Source organism: Saccostrea cucullata, unplaced genomic scaffold (assembly GCF_032062105.1).
Source record: "Saccostrea cucullata isolate Sc308-1 unplaced genomic scaffold, CSIRO_AGI_Scuc_v1 ctg6770, whole genome shotgun sequence".
NCBI classification, from domain to species: Eukaryota; Metazoa; Mollusca; class Bivalvia; order Ostreida; family Ostreidae; genus Saccostrea; species Saccostrea cuccullata.
Window position 1 is genome coordinate 7,764 of NW_026928249.1, and position 22,430 is coordinate 30,193.

A 22,430-nucleotide genomic window follows, 5' to 3' on the forward strand; every position below is an offset into this window, starting at 1 on the left:
AATAAAATGAAAAATAAAATGCAGCCCTTCCGCATCTGTTTGGGAGGAAATTGGCCTGAGAACCAAGAAATTTTTGATAGCCTAAGCTACAAATAGATAGGCACCGATACCTACAGCTGGACAGGTTACCTACATATAGAACAGACAATCATTAAGCAATAAACAAACCAGATAGGCACCTATTACATGAATATGGAACAATATGTAAGCTACACACAAACCAGAAAGGCACCAATACCTATAGCTCCACAGGTTACCTAAATATACAGAACATCATTCATATATAGTCTTAAACTCAGAGCTAATCTGTAGGGCCTTTCAATATGAATTCCCTTTTGCATTTCCTTACTTTTTTTTTCAGCCTCTAAATTAGTTTCATTCTATAAGTAACAATAAAACAGTCAAGGCACTTACCAAATTGATTGTAATGATATCATTGTAAGCTATAGATGATTCCCCAGCAATCATTCCTGATCCTCTTAGATTCTCTACCCCCAGTCCTTCCTCTCTACCTGTAAATATAACAAAAATTGGATTTATAACATTACTTTGTTCTCATGAACAGCAATCTTGAGCTCAAAGAAAAATGTTTTGGTCAAATGAAGGACTTACCAATAACGTCAATAATTTTATATCTGGGTTCTCCCTCATCTTCTATAAGTTCAGCATGGACGGAATTCATGGCACTAACTTTCTTAAAATCTACAGGGGTCAGGTACAGGTATTTAAATCCCTAGAAACAAACAAAACTGCTTCATTAGTATGCAACTTTAAAGTAATTTTACTGTGTGATTCACTTGACACCTAAAATCTATGTAGTTTTCTATAGCTACCTCTTGGCTGCATCATCTATATTGTAATACAGTAACTCATTCTTACAGCACAGTTACACAAACAAACAATTTTTACTCATTTAATATATTCTCTAAGTTCAAAATGTACTTTAAAACTACAGGAAATAAAAATCACTTCAATGAAAGCTTGTTCTCTGTTACCATGTTTTATTGTATATCGTCAGTGGTGAGTCAATATGTTAAGCCTGACCTATTCTATATCTTTGGGGTAATTCCAGACCACTTTTATAAGCTGAGCCTGACCTTTTCTAGATCTTTGGGGTCATTGGAGGCCACCTTTATAAGCTGAGCCTTACCTTTTCAATATCTTTGGGGTCATTCCAGGCCACCTTTATAAGCTAAGCCTTACCTTTTCTATATCTTTGGGGTCATTCCAGGCCACCTTTATAAATTGAGCCTTACCTTTTCAATATCTTTAGGGTCATTCCAGGCCACCTTTATAAGCTGAGCCTGACCTTTTCTATATCTTTGGGGTAATTCCAGACCACCTTTATAAGCTGAGCCTTACCTTTTCTATATCTTTAGGGTCATCCCAGGCCACATTTATAAACTAAGCCTTACCTTTTCTATATCTTTGGGGTCATTCCAGGCCACCTTTGTAAGCTAAGCCTTACCTTTTCTATATCTTTGGAGTCATTTCAGGCCACCTTTACAAGCTAAGCCTTACCTTTTCTATATCTTTGGAGTCATTTCAGGCCACTTTTACAAGCTGAGCCTTACCTTTTCTATATCTTTGGAGTCATTCCAGGCCACCTTTATAAGCTGAGCCTTACCTTTTCTATATCTTAAGGGTCAGTCCTGGCCACCTTTATAAGCTGAGCCTTACCTTTTCTATATCTTTGGGGTCATTTCAGGCCACCTTTATAAGCTAAGCCTTACCTTTTCTATATCTTTGGGGTCATTCCAGGCCACCTTTATAAGCTAAGCCTTACCTTTTCTATATCTTTAGGGTCATTCCAGGCCACCTTTATAATCTGAGCCTTACCTTTTGTATATCTTTAGGGTCATTCCAGGCCACCTTTATAAGCTAAGCCTTACCTTTTCTATATCTTTAGGGTCATTCCAGGCCACCTTTATAAGCTAAGCCTTACCTTTTCTATATCTTTAGGGTCATTCCAGGCCACCTTTTTAAGCTAAGCCTTACCTTTTCTATATCTTTAGGGTTATTCCAGGCCACCTTTGTAAGCTAAGCCTTACCTTTTCTATATCTTTAGGGTCATTCCAGGCCACCTTTGTAAGCTAAGCCTTACCTTTTCTATATCTTTAGGGTCATTCCAGGCCACCTTTATAAGCTGAGCCTACCTTTTCTATATCTTTGGGGTCATTCCAGGCCACCTTAAACAGGTGTTTGATCTCCTCAGCCAGCCCTATCCTGGCTCCACTGTTAGCTGAGATGAAGATTCGGGGAAGTCCCTCTCTCCTGGCTTTCTCTGAGGCTTTCTGAAAGGTGATTTTCAATGAATAAACTATTGATTGGACAAAGAAACCTAATTATTTAGTCAATAATACATATTTGAAAGACATTAATTAGATTCAAAATCAAAAGGGGGATGCTTTCTCCTTCTAAGCACCTGATTCCACCTCTAGAATTTCAAAGCACTCTGTTTCATGCCCCTCTTTAGAATTTTTACAAAGATATATCAGCTTTATCACACAGGATGATACCTTAAACAGGAGATCCTCTACAGGTCCAAAGGAGCCAATCTTGTATGTGATGTCATTAGATATAACAATGATGTCACGACCCTCTGGACATTCTGGTGTCTTCAAGGTCATCTGCCAGGCCACCATTCCAATCTAAAAGTTAACATGTCCATCAGGGGATAACATTTAAATCAACCCTGACATCCAATGATTTTATCTTCAGATGTGAACAGAAAACAGATTTGTATCAGTATTACAGTCTAACCTCGTTTTCCCCTGGCAGTCTGTTCTGTTTACACAGATTGTTGTCTTTATCAAGGACCAGCTCTATACAACTGAAGGCATCAGCTGGAATCTTGTTTTCCTCTCGGTGATCCTTCCAAAACTTCTGTAAGGCCTGAAATACAGAAGAACAAAGTCAAAACTTCTGTAAGGCCTGAAAGAGAGAGATATGATTCGTAACAGTCATCCCACAAAAATTCTGTTACTTATCACCTTTCTGTTCTTTTTTTAACTTTTAATTATGAAATATGTTGAAAAAATGAAAACATGGAAGCAGGTATTTTTGGTTGAAAAAATGATAACACCGGGACTTAATTTTCTTGTTCCAAAAGTAACCATTATAATTATAACATAATCTGTATAAAAATTTCTTGAGGATATCAATTTCCTTGATAAATGCTGTCATAATGTTGCTTTTTCCATAGATGTTTTATCTTATTTTAAGCCAATGTCAATTTCAATGATACCTGAGTGAACATTCCTGGAAAATCATAGACATAAGTTGTTCCGCTTGACTGGGCCTGGAATCTCTTTAGCTGTACAGTGGACCTTCAGATATCCGGACACCAGATATCCGGATGCTTCAGTATCCGGACGATTTTCCATTGAAACGAAATTTAAAAATGTTATTCTGTCTTGTTTAACTGGAGATTCAGATATCCGGATGCTTCACATATCCGGACAAATTGACTGGGCACCAAAGCGTCCGGATAAATGAGGGTCCACTGTAGATGGTCCTTTGTGGGGTAGGGGGTGCTGATCAGTAGACCATGAAGGGCCCCTTGTTTTGTTCCATAGGCTTCAAACATCACCTACATAAGGTACTCAGAATTTGATACATATGCTTAAAGGAGCCAACTGGAGTTAAACTGTGTGAAAACTACAGCAGACAAACTCTTTACATTTGTACCATATATAACTTACATTGACTACAACAGTATACTTGCCAAGTTTAGAGAAAATCTCTGTCTAGATATTTTTAGGGACTGCTTCAAAATACAGGTACAATTACTATAGGGTTATAAGGGGGTAATGACTGATATGTAGTCTTAATCTGAACAGTATGAAATCAATTCTCAAAACACAATTAAAATGCAGAAAATGTCGATGAAGGGCAAAAACACTAAGAACAATTGCCCTTAATATCCCCATCTAACCCAGCATATATCTACACATTCCATCCCTTCTCCGATTTAAGTTATAATTAAGATTTAATTTTGGTAAAAATTAACATACACTGAACATGCATAATATGTCATTAGAAAGTAAGTGAAATGACACCTACTTGTCCCATGTTAGGATCTGTGACCTCCCTATACATGCTCATGTCCAAGTAATATCCACTCTCATTGGTCAAGAACAGACGAATAGGAATGCTTGTATCACTGGAGGCAAACCTTAAAATATACCCAAATACTCTATGTATGCTTGAAGCTTAAAAATTATAGGATTTTCATCTCCAAAGTTTTACATATGTAAAACCCAAAAAATATTCATCTTCTAAAAAGTTTGAGCATCAAGAAGTAGTCTTACTTTATAGTGAATTTGAGCTCGGCATTGAGAACTCTCATCTTCATGAGACGACTGCCGTATCTCATCACCATAGCTCTGACTGTCTCCTCCAGCTGTCGAGATATAATGACACATGATTATAGTAAATTCACAATGGTAGTAACCAGGAATGGTCAGAAAACCAGTGATATTTATAAAACATGAGTCTATTACATGGTAATGTTGATTTTACCTTGCCTGGTTCAGGAATGGTCAGAGTTGGTGCAAAGTTCAGGAATATGTGGTTACAGTCAGTCTTCTTGGACTGGAATTATAACACAAGATCTAATTAGTATCATGAATGTGGATTCCGATACAAACTCAATACATCACTTTGCTCAATTCTGAAGTACTATAAAATAACTAATTTTAATTTTGAATTCTTCAAGGTACGTAGAGATATAAGAATTCATGTCCTCCATAAAATGTTGAAATTGCAATCTACTATATCTTGTGTGTTTCCTATCCTTGAAATTTACTTCCTACACGTACAATTTTTCCCCCTAAAAACAACATTCAAATCAATGAAAATACAGTACTTATCAATCTCTTACTCACCAGTGGATGTGAGAATGCCACTTCTAATGAATCTAAAGCCTCAAGGAGGGTTCTCTCTGCTTCATTTTGTAAGTACTCAAAAGACGCCTCCTAATGAAATAAAAGCATCAAAGTTTTGTCAGTAGAGTGTAACTAAAGGCCCGTCTTTGTTTAAAAAAAGAGTACAAAAATTTCAGATGATGCCATATATACAGACACACAAATATATGACAACTTTGACAAGAAACACATGGTTCAACTGGATTTTTGCTTATTGTAAAATTAAGAATAAAGGGGGAAGGAAAATAAAGAAGTGCAAAGATGCCTGTGCACAAGATTGTACAGATCAGACAATATCTTGTAACTGTTCTTGCATCAAAACAAATTCATTTTTTCTTTCGAGAAGAATAATTCTTGTGCCTATTCATTGTGTGCAACGTTACCTTGGTGACAAGGTCAGAGTGCCTGATGATGACCCTCACAAAGAATCTGTAATCTGTCACTTCCTGTCCCGCTGCCACCTGTTATACAATAAACAAACAAGATTATAATGTAACCCAGAAATTGATTGTCCAGACAATAAACAAGAACATTTAGCATGCAATTTACAGAGTTATGTCCCTTTTAAGATTGTTGGATACAATCAACTTTGTACAGAGTCTGCAACTAATTTACTTTCTGAAATTTTTCAATCAACTTTAATTTCCAACAAATATATGCAGAGCAAAAAGCTTAAAATAATATGATTTCAAGAATATAAGACACATTCATTCACTAATTTTCAGACATTTGAATCGTTTAAAAATGAGGTGGGTCTTTATATGAATTTTATTTACTGTAAGAGTTCTCTTTCTTTGATCAGAAAAGAGTTAAATTCTACCTTAGCTTTTCCTAGGTATAGGTGCATCTTGTAGTTGTTGGTCTGAATGGCCTCCAGGTCAAAGTTCCTCAGTCTGTTGATCTCCAGCTGGAAGGCCAGGGCGGGCTCTAAATGTCGGTAAATCCTGTCCTCACCAAACTAAAAATAAACATTGTGATTATGACAGTCTGAAGCATTCAAAGGAACTGGACGTTTCTTGAAACACATTCCATTGTTTTCATGTGTTTTATTTACATCATTGAAAGTATATAAACAATTTTTTTTTTGGCTACCATGTTGTCATTTACTTACATCAAACTTGGCACGATATGTGAAATATTTTGGGGAACTTCTCTGAAAGAGAAAATAAAATTCAAATTAATTATAAATGTAAAATACACACATCAACATTCACTTCTTTACACATACAAAATTAAACTTGTAAAACAAATTATTTTTTTAAATTCAATCACGGTGAAAGCGTTCATTCTAGACCTATCCTATAGCAAACTTTTTGAAACCAACCTTACAGAAATAACAGTGAAAAAGTTCATTTTGAGACTTACCCTACAGTAGACTAGGAATGTGATTCTTCTGATGGCCTTCTCACACAGATACTGCTCCTAAAAACATCACAAGACACAACATTCAATTATCTTAAACTAAACTCATAATAATGGATTTATAACAGAGAACTGCAGCTTCAAGTTCTGCCTGGATTTAATGAATTGAGTCCATACCCTCTCTTTACAGAAATCCTGGAACTTGACTGCCAGGGCATTGTCATCATACTTCTCCTTTTTGCTGAACTTAATTCCTACATTGATGATATGAATAGGTTCATCTGGATCTGAGGAACTCTGTAAAGAAAATTAAATAAAATTGGTTCTCTGGCACCTATGCAGCAGGTGACAGCAACTTTACAGTATTTTTAAAAAACTTTTTCCTTCTTGTTTATTTTTTTTTATATCAGAAGGTACAAGAAATTACACTGACATGAAGAGAGATGGAGTCCTCGTTGCCGGCGGGACTCTTGGCCAGTATAGTGGGACTGCTAGGTGGGCTGTCTGACTCCACTGTAAAGCACTCCAACACCTGCTCAAAGTGGCTACAAATAGGAAATATGAAATTAATAAACTTAAATCAACATCATACCAAAATTAAAATTTTTTTTTATCAAAATGGATGCTGAATTATCAGCTGATATACTGTAAAATCTTAATTATATATTTTCAGAGGATCACATTTTCAAAAATTTTGAAAAAATGTGGGTTGACAAAGATTTAATTTTGTGAATGAAGAATGGATAGTAGTTATATTTGTTGGTGGTGGACATGATTTCATGGTCTCTTCATACCTCCCAAACAATGAAAATTAAACCTTCTACAAAACTGATGATGGATAGTTAATTTTTTGTATTCAATCTCCAGCATGTAGTTAAACACTACTCACATTTCGAATTCAGCCATGGAGTTAAATGAGGCCATGATGCCCATTCTCTGACAGGTGGGCAGTTCCTCCAGCTGATCGATGTGGGCCTCAGGGTCTGACAGACCCGACACCTTGTCACTGCTGTCATAACGCATCACCATCAGCCTGATAATTAACAACACAATTAACTGGTTTATTGTTATAATCAATAATCAAAATAGATACCTCCCTTACTCTTAGTAATATACAATGACGAATGTGAAAGCATACCTTTGAGCAGTGACAAAATCAAGTTAAAAATTTTAAACTTTAATCTGATCCTTATTACATAAATGACAACAAAACAGTAAATGCAGATTCCGAATTTCTTTCTTTTTATTTTCATTAGGTATTTTGACTGTCTAAATGTCTTCATCATCTGTTACCTGTTGGGGTGTGACCTGGGGAGAAGGAACCTGAATTCCACCATTGACATGTCCCCATTCAGTTCTCTGTGCTGGAGACAGTTCACCTCATACGCAATGTACGCTCTCCTTATGTACACCTACAATACAAAACATTACAGTATTTACAAAAATTATTTGTAGAAAGTGCACAGAAAAGTATTCTTTAAAGTTCCTACACCCTCTGCTAAGAGAGATAACTCTCATCTAAATATCTGATTACTATTAAATATGGAATTGTCAAGTTAAAGGGCCAAAGTTGTCAATATTTTGTATAGCAAAATTACAAAACATAATTTGAATCTTTTAAAAAGTCATAATCTTTGAAGCAAAATTTCCTATGATTGACCAGAGGAACCTTAGAATAAAGAATTGAAGAAAAAAGATTTTTTTTCCTCAGAAACCAGGTTCATGAAACTGTCAATATGAAAATCAGTTCTTGACACTGACTGCTTTGTTCTCACCTCTAAGGCAGCAGATCTGACCTGACTCTGACTGCTTTGTTCTCATCTGATCTCTGACTGCTTTGTTCTCACCTCTAAGGCAGCAGATCTGACCTGACACTGACTGCTTTGTTCTCACCTCTAAGGCAGCAGATCTGACCTGACTCTGACTGCTTTGTTCTCACCTCTAAGGCAGCAGATCTGACCTGACTCTGACTGCTTTGTTCTCACCTCTAAGGCAGCAGATCTGACCTGACTCTGACTGCTTTGTTCTCACCTCTAAGGCAGCAGATCTGACCTGACTGCTTTGTTCTCACCTCTAAGGCAGCAGATCTGACCTGACTCTGACTGTCTTGTTCTCACCTCTAAGGCAGCAGATCTGACCTGACTCTGACTGTCTTGTTCTCACCTCTAAGGCAGCAGATCTGACCTGACTCTGACTGCCTTGTTCTCACCTCTAAGGCAGCAGATCTGACCCGACTCTGACTGCCTTGTTCTCACCTCTAAGGCAGCAGATCTGATCTGACACTGACTGCTTTGTTCTCACCTCTAAGGCAGCAGATCTAACCTGACACTGACTGTCTTGTTCTCACCTCTAAGGCAGCAGATCTGACCAGGTTGTTAGTGTGCCAGAAGAATTCCTGAAGGATGTCATAAATGGCTGTCTCTGAATGGATGATTTTCTGAAAACACAAATTAATAGTCACAATTTACTGCATTATTTCCTATGAACTCTCTCTTTTACATATATGTCTTATTATTTACATATTAGGTATGTACTAAAAAATTTGAAGTGCTGATATGGATACATGTAATTATGCATGCATATACCAGGTAGGGGATATAATTCTTGATGATAAATAATATATACTGGCTTAAACGTTCTATAGAACATAAATTGATTGATATAGACTTTAAAAATACCTGATTCTCTAATTTTTATCCCTTTTGTAGATTCTTCATTTTTTAAAAATTTTCATGAATTGTGATAAATCATGAGAAATAAGTCACAAAAACAACAAAATCTAAACTTAGATCAAGAAATTTTCATGCAAAAAACAACAAAAAATTACGGTAACCTTGAAAGCTTACGTCATACAAGAAATCCAAATAAGCCTTTCTCTTCTAAATACATGTACAAGAAAGTTTTAACATTGAACATGGAGACATATCTTAATTTTTACTTTCCAATACTTTTTTTCTGTTGAGTGACAAGGACATTTAACTGAGAAGATAAAGATCATGTGAGAGAAATTTGCCAGACCTGTAGATTTTCTGGATTGAACTCTGGTCCATACATATCAATGGCCGACAGGAAGATGGATTCCATCTGGTTATGTCGTAGTTCATAAGGGGGAGTGTGAGCTGCTATCAACACCTGGACAAATTAATCCAAATCAAATTACAAACAATATACATATTTTAAAGTTCATTGTATATATTATGGATATCAGTATTTATTAGCAAAATATCTATTTAAAAAATTCTTTTGTGAATGGGGAAAAATTGCACAACCTAAAATACCTTGATCCACAGAGACCTAGTTGGCAGTGAGATTGATATGCATATAAAAAATGAATATTTTGTATGATAATAATGACATTGTTTATAAAGGGTTGTAATACCTGTCTGGCCCTGAGAGCTACTTTAGCGTTCTCTGCATTGTTCAGTGTGGTGAGCTCAGTCAGTATGGAGGCCAGCTCATCAGTCAGACCCGCTTCTTTCTTGCACAGGTGGTCCTATAATAACATCATAATGGTTGCAATTATTTCTAGATTTTGAAGTTCCTCTTTCTCTCTTCACTTTATAGCTTCAATTTATTTTATTCATTATTCAATACTTAATTCAGGATTTAATGCACAGTAAGCAATATTTAAGCCATTTTTGGTGAGAAAGTTATATAGTATGAAAACAATCTGTATCAAGGAAATACTGCAGAAGTTTGAAATGAAGAGAAATGCAATTCTAAATTTGACAATTCTTACAATGAGCATGGTGATGAGGATGTTTTTCTTCTGTACGGCCAGATGAGAGAAGATGCTACCAGCCACTGCGGACATGTCCTTAGTCTTAGATATTAGCTGAGCTATACACTTGTCATAGTGACCTGTCAAAAGGAAATCCATTAAAATACATACATGTATATACATGTACAAAGTTAAATAAATAAGAACTGATTTTTCCCCAGTGCTACCATATTTTAATTCACACATGGATAATTATGGTTTGTTAATAATACGAGAGGCCCATGGGCCTTATACTAGTAAGTTACATGAGTATCATGCAACAACTTTCCAGTGATTGAATTCGGTTCATATTTTAAGCCAGATGCTATGACATTCACAATTTTGAAAGAGGCACCATTGCTAATCATAACTATATACTTTACAATTGCTTAGTTTGGCTACTTAAAACCCGGCCATAGGCAAAGTAGGGGAAAAATTTGCATTTCAACCAATCAGTAATATTCAGCAATAATCAGTAGTGCCCCTATGAACCCAGGTCCACTCATTGCACAATTTTTTAAAAGGCACTTTTGCATATAAAAAATATTTGATTAATACAAACTAACAGATTTTAAACAATTCATTTTCAGTATTTAAGAGTAGAAACCCCCTCCCCCCTATATAATACCCCTTACCATGGGGCCTTGAAATTCACAATTCTAGAAGAAGGGCTCTTGCTCATCATAACTATAGGCCTATAAGTAGTTCATCTGCTTAATAACCTGGAGCAGAGAAGAACATTTTCAAAGAATTCATGTACATGTATTTTCACTATAAAATCAATAGAACCCCACCCTAACACCAGAGCCCCTGACCCTGGGGCCTTAAAATACACAATTCTGGAAGAGGCTCTTTTGGTCATCATAACTATGTTTTTAATTAGTTTATTTAATACCCAGGAGCAGAGAAGAAAATTTTCAAAGAATTCATGTATTTTCACTATATAATTTATAGAGAGCCCCACTCTAACACCAGAAGCCCTGACCCTGGGGCCATAAAATTCAAAATCTTGGTAGAGGCACTCTTGCTCATCATAACTATGTATTTAGTTAGTTTATTTATTACCTAGGACCAGAGAAGATTTTCAAAGAAATAATGCATTTTCACTATAAACTTGTCTTAGCCCTTCCCTGTAGCACTAGAACCCTGACCCTTGGACCATAAATTTCACAATTTTGGTAGAGGACTCAATGCTGATTACAATCATGCAAACAGTTTGACTGCTTGATGTCCAGGAGTAAAAAAGATTTTTAAAAATGGCACTAATTTTAGTGGTTTTGCCCCACCCCTCAGGCCCCAGAGGGGCAGGGGTCATGAAATTCACAACTTTTGTTCCCCCTTCACCCATAGATGCTTTGTACTAAATTTGGTTGAAATTGGTTAGTGGTTGCAGAGAAGAAGCTAAAATTGTTCAAAAGTTTACGACCGACGTACGACGAAGACAGACGAAAAAAGATAGCAATAGCTAGGTCACCTGAGTTTACTCAGGTGACCTAATAAAAGGTTTCATTTTTCTCCTTGCTAACAGACTGTAGAAGCATAAATTTTTGTTGGAGTAAAATTTTGTTGATTTGTCATTTAAAATAGTTTTGTGGGCATGTAATTTCGTTGTTTTGAGTGTAACCTTATTCAATGTATAGTCATATAAATTTGGATTTAATTTCATTGATAATTGTTAACAACGAAATTGACAAAATTTAATCCCCAATGAATTTTTTCTGCTTTTACAGTAATTTGATTCAAATGATTATGGTATACTAAAAAGTACGATAAACTCACCATTAACATTAACATTATGTTTTAAAGTCCTAAGAATGAAAATCACTTTGCTCAAGAGAAAAAATTAATTGAAAGCATATTCTCTAAAACCATGTTCTACTGTATATAAATGTACTTTGAGCCACTTGGAAGTGGGTGGGAGGATGAGTGACTGTATTCTTACCATGTTGAAATTGGACTTCTACCCTGACATACTGTTTCAGTAAGTCTTGTACCACACTCTTCATGTGACCTCGGATTCCATTCCGGTACCTACAATTCAGAGATGACTCATGTGTTAAACACTGAAGAATTTTAATGCACATATGGTGACATTTTATATTTTTTTTGTCTTCAAAACTTTTTATTGATAGTGTACCATGAATTGAGCATATTTTTAGATACTTATTCCCTGTAATTCTCTAAAAAGTCATGTTAGCTGAGCGGATAGTGGGGAAAATATTTCACTTGCGGATACAAGCACGAAATTTTGCATGAAGGTTCTTTGACTATTACTTGAATAAGAAAAATCGTTGGCCACTCAAGTTTCGGCCATTTTCAAGATGGCCGCCACTTATTTCAAAATGGCGCCTGTTTTCATATATGTTTCCTAATATTTTAAACGTTTCTCGGTAATACTTTAATTTTTCTGAAATAATAAAAGGTAACTTGGTATATGATATAATTTGAGCTTCATTTCATATCTACACACACTGCGCATGCGCTTAAATACAAACAAAAACTGCTTTAATGACATTACTGACTTAATCTTCTAAACCATGTATACCTACATAAAGCAATAAAAGGTAATCAGGACCTGAAGCAGTTGAAGTTATATTACACCCATATTTTAGTTGTTCTTGACATGATGCAGTGTTGCAGGCAAGATTGTCCGTTGTGGGATCCAAAATAAGCATTTTTTACTCAACCCCAACTGGAGGATGAGGGTAAATTTTGCCACTTGCATAATGACTGACCCTATAAATGACCAACCTGGAATTCAGTTCTCCTATTATCCTCTACACGAGCAGCTGTTTAGGGAGGGTTGCAAGGCGAGCGCCATTTACGATATTGCCATTGCTGATCGTACTTGATCACAACAAATTCTTCCATTGTATTGATTATAAATTCTTTCAAATTGTCACAAGGAGTGCTCTAAAATTGGAATATTACTGTGGCCTTTTCAAACATATTCATGGCCTGCCATGCTGTCTTTTTACTTTTCCAAACAAATACCCACGCTGTTACACAACCTGTGAAAGCATGAAAGAATGGTTATGCCTTCGATATGATTCCAGTGATCTAACAACATCATGAATTGGTATCCATCGAAAATCCTTGCCCTTCAAAGTGTCATCCATAACTGATCCACATTTAATTCATCAAAAAGAGTTACACTAATACCAAAAACATCTGTATCCGAGCTACCACCCGGTGCTGCATGTTTTGCATGAAGGAACATGCGGGTTTCAGCATCTTCATAGTTGCAAAGTGGTATTAAGTTGGTATCTATAGCTTTGTTAATACTGACAACATTTTCTTCCATTACTATGATAGTTGCCTCTGTAATTGCGAATCAATAGTGTTCCATGACTTTGGTGGTCTAGTGTTTCCAGTTACTTTTCGTTTAGACCCAATGTCACACTTGTTTTCGGTTTCTTCTTTAAAACTATAGTCGTTCTGAACACCAAAGATAGTTTATACCCTCAAATTACCTTTTACAAGAGAATTAATTTGCAAAAGGATAATGACATTGACATAGCAGTTAAAATTTCAGGTTGTTTTAAATTGACTTATGACGTGCTGTCAATTACCAGTGAATCAACTGCAAGTACATTATTTGGCAACTCTTGACCTGCTTCCAAATAGGCATTAATTGAGATTTAACACCGTACATGTGTATTAAGAAACCATTTTGTGAAAGAAAGAGAGAGGGGGGTCCTAGTTTTCATGTTCAAAAAATTCTTGTACATCTCACTGTCTACTCTGACAGAAAATGAATAACCTAGAAAAACGGGACAGTCATCTTCAAAATTTGCCAACTTTGACTTTGAAGAATCATATTCATGTTTGGGATTAAATACCCGCACCTCAGATCTCCACATTTTTTCCTTATTCAAAATAAGGAAAAAATGCGGACGGGAGTATTTGGACTAATTTTCCGCATTCATTCCAGATTTTCGTAGATTCAAATTTCCAGATTTTCTCCGTATTCAAAATATGGAGAAAATGTGGATGGGAGTATTTGGACTCTTTTTCCGTATTCTCTCCAGATTTCCACATTTCCATATATACAAAATATGGAGGTATTTACTTGGTTGATAAAATGCGGAAATACGGAAATCTGGAGAAAATACGGAGTTAATCACATGGTTATAAAATGGCTAATAAAACCGCTACATGATGCATACATACATAAATATTTACAAAACCATCAACAATGTGCAAAATTATATACAATTTATTATATCATTATGAGAAAAAAACATATAAATGAATGAACAAAATTACACATTATGTTCATGAGCAATGTATTGGATCTTATATCTTTGACAAACAAATAGGAGCATGTATGGAAAAAAACTGGAACTCTTATTTGAGCCACAAGTTCATCATGGAAAAATGTGGCATTTTTTAATATTCATATTAAATAAATGGAAATTTATTCATTCTATTTAAGCAAAAGTGGGAGTGAAATGTTCAACACTATTAGGTATTGGGGAAAAAATAACAATTGACATAGCATTGAATATTTACAAAACAAGAAAAATTTTTAGACATTTTTTATCAATCTGGATCACATTTGCCATTTTCTACCTGCATCCCTGATTCATATTTCTCACAATTCAATTTATATCTCAGGTCTTTGCTTTACACCCATCTGTCCAATAAAAATTTTCTTCAGACTTCTTTGTAATTTGTAAGGTCTCTGCATGTTTAATTTCTTGCAGCAGCACTTGCGGTCGAATTGGCAAATCCTATCAATTAAAAAAAAAGTACTTAAATTATAATGGTGCAATATTAATAAAATTTAAATTCATTGCTTTTATTCCTTTTAAAATCTTTTTATAAACACAAGTTTGGGTTCTTCAATTTTATATCAATTTGTTTAAAATATTATTTATAATAATGACAATCATAGTTGACTGTTTTTAATTAAACAAGCAATAAAAAAAGAATATATATACCTCAAACATAACCATCCATGGACCAAGCTTTAAGCCCGTTAAAATCGCAGTAAGTTGAATGAGCACTTATTCTTTTTCAGAAATCTCCTCCTCATGCACAGACGCTACCAAAAAAAAAATGTGTGGTAAATCATTGCTAGAGATTACAGCCCATGGCTCCCCAAAATTAACACCTTTAATTGTGGTTAACCATAATAAAATTCTATGAGCTGATTGAAAGATTTGAATCATGGGCATATTGGCTGAAACGTACGTAGCCTGGTAGCTCAGTCCTAGGCCTAGAGTATTTATTTTCATCATCACAGTGACACACATGTTAAAAAAAAATATGACTGACCACATATGAAATACGTGTATCTGCATCTTTTGGTTGATACAGCAATACGATCTCAGGCTGTCTGGTCAACAAACTTCTTCCTTTAGGCAGAGCAGACGTTGCAACATGGAGGCCAAGGTTAAATTTTGGCGGTCTGTTGTTTAAATTAATTGATCACTGAGCCCGACTTTTTGAAACATTCTTCCGATCCCGATCAAATTGTACATAACATTCAGGAGAAACAGAGAACTGCTGTTAACTCCAAGACAGTTTTTATGCACCCAAATTTTTTCGGGGCGCATATTGTTTTTGTCCTGTCTGTCTGTTTAGCTGTATGTCTGTCTGTTTGTTTGTCTGTTGTCAACTTTAACCTTCGCCATAACTTTTGAACCATGAGACTTAGAGACTTCATATTTGGTATGGATACTCCACTACAAAAACACTTTCAACTGACACCAAGGTCAATGACCTTATGACCTTGATTGTGACCTTAGTTTATGCTAAAAATAGCTTCTTCGAACTTTCACCATAACTTCTGAACCGTGAGAGATAGAGACTTCATATTTGGTATGCATACTCCACTAATTAGGCACTTTCAACTGACACCAAGGTCAATGACCTTGTGACCATGACTGTGACCTTTATGCTAAAAAAAGCTTTTTCGAACTTTCGCCATAACTTCTGAACGGTGAGAGATAGAGACTTCATATTTGGTATGCATATACTGCACTAATTAGGCACTTTCAACTGACACCAAGGTCAGTGACCTTGACTGACCTATATGCTAAAAATAGCTTTTTCGAACTTTCGCCATAACTTTTTGGTATGCATACTCCACTAATTAGGCACCTTCAACTGACACCAAGGTCAATGACCTTGCATACATGTTAACTCTCCCGATTTAGGCGGGAGTCTACCGCTTTTTCACTCCATCTCCCGCCTACCGATTTAATTCAGAAATCTACCGCTTTTCTACAAAAGCTGCGTCTAAAGTATTTTTGGTTCGCTTGGGTATCCATTTTTGAAGCCACTCTCATAAAATCTCGCTAGATATCGCGTGATTTGACTCGGAATCATACAAACGCTTTTTTTGTACATAGATTTCAAGCACGGATTTAACAACGACAACATAAGACTACCAGTGATTACATTGGTTACGATAAATAATCAACATCCCTGCTATGAAAAAGGAGATACAGCTTTTAAAAATTAGATGAAAACATTTGACATCGTCTTTAAAAGCACAGAAGCTCACAACTTTATCAATAAAGTCAATAGAAATCACTCGATTGACCAAGCCATGTGGCACATCTCTACTTTCGTTTTCGATCATCGCGGGAAATCTGATTTATATAACGAAAGATACGAACTTGTTTTAGATCTAGATTAAACCATGCCATCATTTGTTTTGTTTAAAAACTGAATGAACATTCAGAATTATTGCTTTTAGGCTATTTCAGCAAAGATCACTCATCAAAAGGCTAAGTAAAACAGCCATCCAAGCAAAATGATGAGCATGAAAAATATTTGATTTGTACAATTTATGTCAAACTTAAGGTGTTTTTGTCTTCTTCTTTGCTGTTGATATTTAAGATTAATTAGTGTAGGTACCTGATTTCATTTAAGGCTTATAATATACATGTATATTACATGAAAGATATCGATAATCCAAGCGTTAAACAACACGCGCGCAATGCTACCGCTTTTGAGGTCTGAATCTCCCTCTTTTTCATCACAATAGGTTAACATGTATGGACCTTGTGACCTTGACTGTGACCTTTGTGCTAATTATAGCTTTTTTCGAATTTTCACCATAACTTTTGAACCATAGATGATAGAGACTTAATATTTGGTATGCGTACTATACTAATAAAGTGCTTTCAAATGACACCAAGAACAATGATTGTGTGACCTTGACTGAGACCCATTTGCTAAAAATTGCTTTTTAGAACTTAATGTTGCCGCCAGGTGATACTGTGTCTCACAAACACATCTTGTTCTTGATGAAAAAATTCTAAGTCCAGAGCTCCGTATTTTTTCCAGATGAAAAATATTATAAGTTAAGAGTTCAATATTTTTCCAGATGAAAAATAGACTAAGTCCAATTCTCCGTATTATTTCCGTTTATTTTCCGGATTATTTCTGTATATTTTCTGCTTTTCCGTATTGTTAATTTTCTAAGTATTTTTTTAACATTTTTTCCATATTAAAATGAGGAAAAAATGCGGAATAATGCGGAAATCTGGAGATCTGAGGTGCGGGTAGGCAAAATTTATTATTCTGAACAAATTCATAAAACGTGGATTATCATCTTCACATCTTTTAAAAGGAATTTCTCTATATTGTTCTTTCCACTGTCTCCCTTTTTAAATAGCAGTTCTTCAGTTCTGGTTTCGACAACAACTATAAAGATCCAACAACTCTTCCTCAAATGGATTTCTCATTTCCAAAACCATAGGCATAGCCCGATTTACTTTTGAAAAAAAAACTTTCTTGGGCGGCATGAGTTTCTTCGTGAAGTTTCCCTTCTTTTCGTAAACATTTCCACATATTCACGTGAACTCTTAGTAAGTATGCTGATTTCTGGACCAGCTTCCACCCTTAATGCAGCTGGATCTTCCGATAACCATCACCTTTTACAAAAGCATTCTGCTCATGGATTTGACGAATGCCAATGTTTGAAAACTATTATTCTTACCAAATAAGATTCCTTTTTCAAATTCTAAGTACATGTACTAGTATATGTCCGGGTGCTTTGTTTGCCCCCAATGGTGAAATGGTAGTCATTGAGTTTATTTGATGTGACCAAGAGCAAGAAATTTGGAATCAGATTTGATAAAGATTCTTTGTAAAGCCTGATTCTCTGCAAAACTTTACAAAAGAGAAGACAACGAGTTCCAAAAGAATTCTTTATCAAAATTTAAATTGTGAAAAATATGTCATCTATTTCAATTTCATTGCAATTATCGAGTTCCTTTGCATTTATTACGTTACAGACAGCAGGCAGTAATAAGATAATTTTGCCTTGTTCTAGCAAGATTAGAAACTGTTAGGAAAGACTCAGCAGTTCCACCATATGCAACTTCTGTCTGCTTGAATTAATGCTGTTGTCCAGTGGTTTCCTTTCAATAAATCACCAAGCAATTTGAAAGCTACCGTTTCAATATGCAACCCATCAAACATATTAACAACAGATCTATCTTCACCATAAATTATCAGTCATAATACTCATTGTTTCTTTTGGCAAGAACAAATAAAGATTGGTTACGAGCCAACACGGGCGTTTGTTTTGGATTTAAAAAGGATGATGCTGTCTTCACAGTCCATGAATTCTTCATTGTGGATAGCGAATGATTACCTGTTGTTTTATGTCATAAATTGATTCATTACATTTTATTTAACGTTCCTTGATTGATTATTTCACTCATTAAAATAAAACGTTGCTTGAAAGAATATTTCACTCAATGAAATTTTACGTTCTCTGAAGGATTATTTCATTCATTGAGTTTTTACATGCTTTGGAGAGTGTTTCACTCTATGAGATTTTACTCCTTGAGGTATTATTTAACTTATTGAGGCCATTCAAATACAAAATTTTACTTGGTATTCAGGCCCCTGGATAGTAAGGAAACCTCTGCGAGGCTTTTGTAAAGCATCTTATACAACTTTTTTTAATGGCTTCTTGTGATAATATATTTCAATTTTACTATAGGGAACAATATAATGATTTATAAAAAAAAAAATCATTTTGTCTTTATATTTATAGCATTCAATTTGGAATAGGATTTTAAAAGTCTTTTTAAACTTTTAAGATATTTTTAAGCGGTCAAAGTATCATTAATCACGCCTGCGAGGCTTTTGTAAAGCATCTTCTACAACTTTTTTTTAATGCCTTCTTGTGATAATATATTTCAATTTTACAATAGGGAACAATATAATGATTTATAAAAAAAAAATCATTTTGTCTTTAAATTTTAGCATTCAATTTGGAATAGGATTTTAAAAGTCTTTTTAAACTTTTAAGATATCTTTAAGCGGTCAAAGTATCATTAATTTGGTTGTAAAAGAATGTATGTGAGGCCAAACTGCATTGAAATGTCGCCATTTTGTTTTAATGGCGGCCATCTTGAAAATGGCGGAAATTGCGGTGGCCAACGATGTTTTTAGATTTAGTAGTATCAGATAGACATTTGTGCCAAATTTCATGCTTGTATCCACAAGTGAACTATTTTGCTGAAATTTTGATCTAAGCCGCTACACTATGTGGGTTTCAGTACATATTACAAATGTATAAGGACAGTAACTGTAATTAATAATGAGTTATGATCGATATGGAAGCACATTTAAAGGAGAAAGAGAGGGGGAGGGGGGTGAGAAAAGCAAACAACAGACACAGACAAAAACCACAGAATACAGAATGTAGTTCCTGGTATTACAAAGACAAATACAGAACATTAAGGCTGTGGTAACAAAAAGAATAGAAATGGGGTTAATGCCAGAAGGTCTATGAAGAGTGCAAAACAGTTCCATACAAGTTTTAATATTATATTAAAAAACAGTGAGGGCCCCCATCCATTAATCAATTAAAATGTTTGATAAAAACCTAGAAACTGATAATAGTTTGAATGCATTGGCAATTTCTTTTTATATACTCAACAAAAAAAGAAATGCATATTGTTTTATTCGTCAAAGACATTTTTAAAATGCACATGAAACAACTATTTTTTATATCATTGGATACCTGTGACCTATTTAAACGACAACATGGGGTTTTAAAACCCAAGTGTTGAATTATCTCCCTTGATTAAACATTTTTATGAAAGTAGTGTTTTTCATGATTTCTTCTAAATCAGATGTCTATTTTCATTGATATTTTGAATTTAGAGGAACTTTTAACACTTCTATTAAACCCATATTAAAGATTTTATTGCAGTGTTAATACTGCAATGCCACGCCAAAACAAAGATGAGTAAAACCAGGCTAACGATGCAACTAAATGAATCTATGCAACAGGAAGTTGCAACTGTATTTGAAATAAATCAATGGGCATTGAAACCTTAAAACTAAGTGACGTCTGAAGACCACTATCTGGCCATCCGCAGGTAATCACAACCAGGCAGGACCGTCAGACCCCCCCCCCCCCATCATCACTCCATGCGATTCAGAACTTGCTATAAAACTGCTGATACAATTTCTGGATGAAAAAATAAGCATAAAAATGCATAAATTGTTCGTATGAGACAGAAATGAGATGAAATTCCCTCTCGATATCCGTACACTGGAAACCCACTAGCACTGAGACTTTGCACAGTACATATTGTTATGCCCCTTGAATTTGGGGGCAATGAAAATGACCTCAACTTGACTTTTCAATTTGCAACATTGATTTTTATCACAACACACTCTAAAATCACTTAAATTATATAAGGTTTAAACTGAAAACTTAGAATTTCATATTATACTGATTATGCGTTTCTTTTTTTGTTCAGTATATATAAAGTACCGAGTGCGATGATGTTGCTTCGATTTTCAAATAATGGTCTTATTCAAGTTAAGAGGCATGCATATCTTATCTGACTATTTTTCTTTTTTTTTGACAAAATGAAAAGAAAATTCAGAAATGTGCATGTACTGGACTTCAAGTTTATCTGTTCAGATCAAGTGTGAAAAAAAGTTTTGGTATATAAATCTTAAAACCTTGTGATTCATCCTACTCACAACCCACTAGCATTACCCCTTAGATCCACTGTCAAAAGAAAATGTCACATGCGTTACACCAAGAACAGTTATACACAAAAATTCATTCCATTAAGCTTTATGATAGAACTGTCACATGCAAAAGGAAGAGGCATTCAATTTTTTTGGTTCAATTATGAATTTGATATGGTTGGATTGACATGCATGCTTGTCGAAGAAAATATACTCTCTGATATGCTTTACAAGAAATTTGGGACACTTGAGATTACCAAAGGTCAGTAATACTATGACCTCTAACCTCTGAACTAGTTGAACTATGCCCTGTGTTGTCATGAAGAAGTTTTCTCTCTCTGTTCTTCTTGTAAGAGTGGCAGCATGGCTGTCTATCACATTTGCAATCTAAAAGGAAAGCATAGAGTAAACTTTAATTTTAGTGGCAAAATACAATAGAAAGTAAAACTCTTTCCTATTTTAATTTGAATGTTAAAACACTTTATCCCTTATGTATACATTTTTGTGCATTTTAAATATCCACATGGCAGCATTTCAACAACAACAATAAAATTGATTACTGATTTTTACCTGTTGACTTGGGAACTGACTGAGTATAGAGGTGATGTTACTGGAGTATGACTGAAGCTGTCACTGATCTTTACCTGTTGATTGGGTTACTGACTGAGTACAGAAGTGATATTACTGGAGTATGACTGAAGCTGTTACTGATTTTTACCTGTTGAATGGGAAACTGACTGAGTACAGAAGTGATATTACTGGAGTATGACTGAAGCTGTTACTGATTTTTACCTGTTGATTGGGTTACTGACTGAACAGAAGTGATATTACTGGAGTATGACTGACTTACTACAGATAGAAGCTGTTACTGATTTTTACCTGTTGACTGGGGAACTGACTGAGTACAGAGGTGATATTACTGGAGTATGACTGAAGCTGTTACTGATTTTTACCTGTTGAATGGGAAACTGACTGAGTACAGAAGTGATATTACTGGAGTATGACTGAAGCTGTTACTGATTTTTACCTGTTGACTGGGGAACTGACTGAGTACAGAGGTAATATTTCTGGAGTATGACTGAAGCTGTCACTGATTTTAACCTGTTGAATGGGAAACTTACTGAGTACAGAGGTAATATTTCTGGAGTATGACTGAAGCTGTCACTGATTTTTACCTGTTGACTGGGAAACTGACTAAGTACAGAGGTGATGTTACTGGAGTATGAATTAAGCTGTTTTTTGGATAGCTTTCTCGACTTGTGAGCTTTTTAGAAATCATAAAACCAGGTCCTGAGAAATAAAATGTTTTCACTCACAATGGCCAAAGATTTCAAGCTGAGAAATACATTAATTATTCTCTAACAAAATTATACTTAGTTTAGAAAATAGTTACCAAGTCTATGAACAAG

At 35.1% G+C, this 22,430-nt stretch overlaps 1 protein-coding gene and 1 long non-coding RNA gene across 2 annotated transcripts; both read right to left on the reverse strand.

The window, feature by feature from the left end:
• Positions 1 to 81: 81 nt before the first annotated feature.
• LOC134276903 (acetyl-CoA carboxylase-like) lies at positions 82 to 22,122 on the reverse strand (the record flags this gene model as incomplete). The annotated part of the gene is made up of 29 exons (XM_062759181.1): positions 82 to 129; positions 222 to 257; positions 415 to 512; positions 613 to 733; positions 2,157 to 2,294; positions 2,520 to 2,651; positions 2,764 to 2,895; positions 3,248 to 3,329; positions 3,507 to 3,592; positions 4,066 to 4,177; positions 4,314 to 4,405; positions 4,525 to 4,596; positions 4,890 to 4,979; positions 5,312 to 5,389; positions 5,749 to 5,886; positions 6,040 to 6,081; positions 6,294 to 6,350; positions 6,468 to 6,587; positions 6,724 to 6,835; positions 7,180 to 7,323; positions 7,584 to 7,702; positions 8,638 to 8,727; positions 9,309 to 9,422; positions 9,670 to 9,783; positions 10,030 to 10,151; positions 11,993 to 12,081; positions 21,308 to 21,408; positions 21,901 to 21,940; positions 22,049 to 22,122. Coding segments are annotated over 29 exons (2,793 nt in total), but the record flags the coding sequence as incomplete, so codon positions are not given.
• LOC134276901 (uncharacterized) lies at positions 14,255 to 15,775 on the reverse strand. Its single transcript, XR_009994137.1, has 3 exons — positions 15,334 to 15,775; positions 14,997 to 15,100; positions 14,255 to 14,786 (listed from the first exon to the last, which is right to left on the reverse strand). It is a non-coding gene; the product is annotated as an uncharacterized LOC134276901 (long non-coding RNA).
• Positions 22,123 to 22,430: the final 308 nt, after the last annotated feature.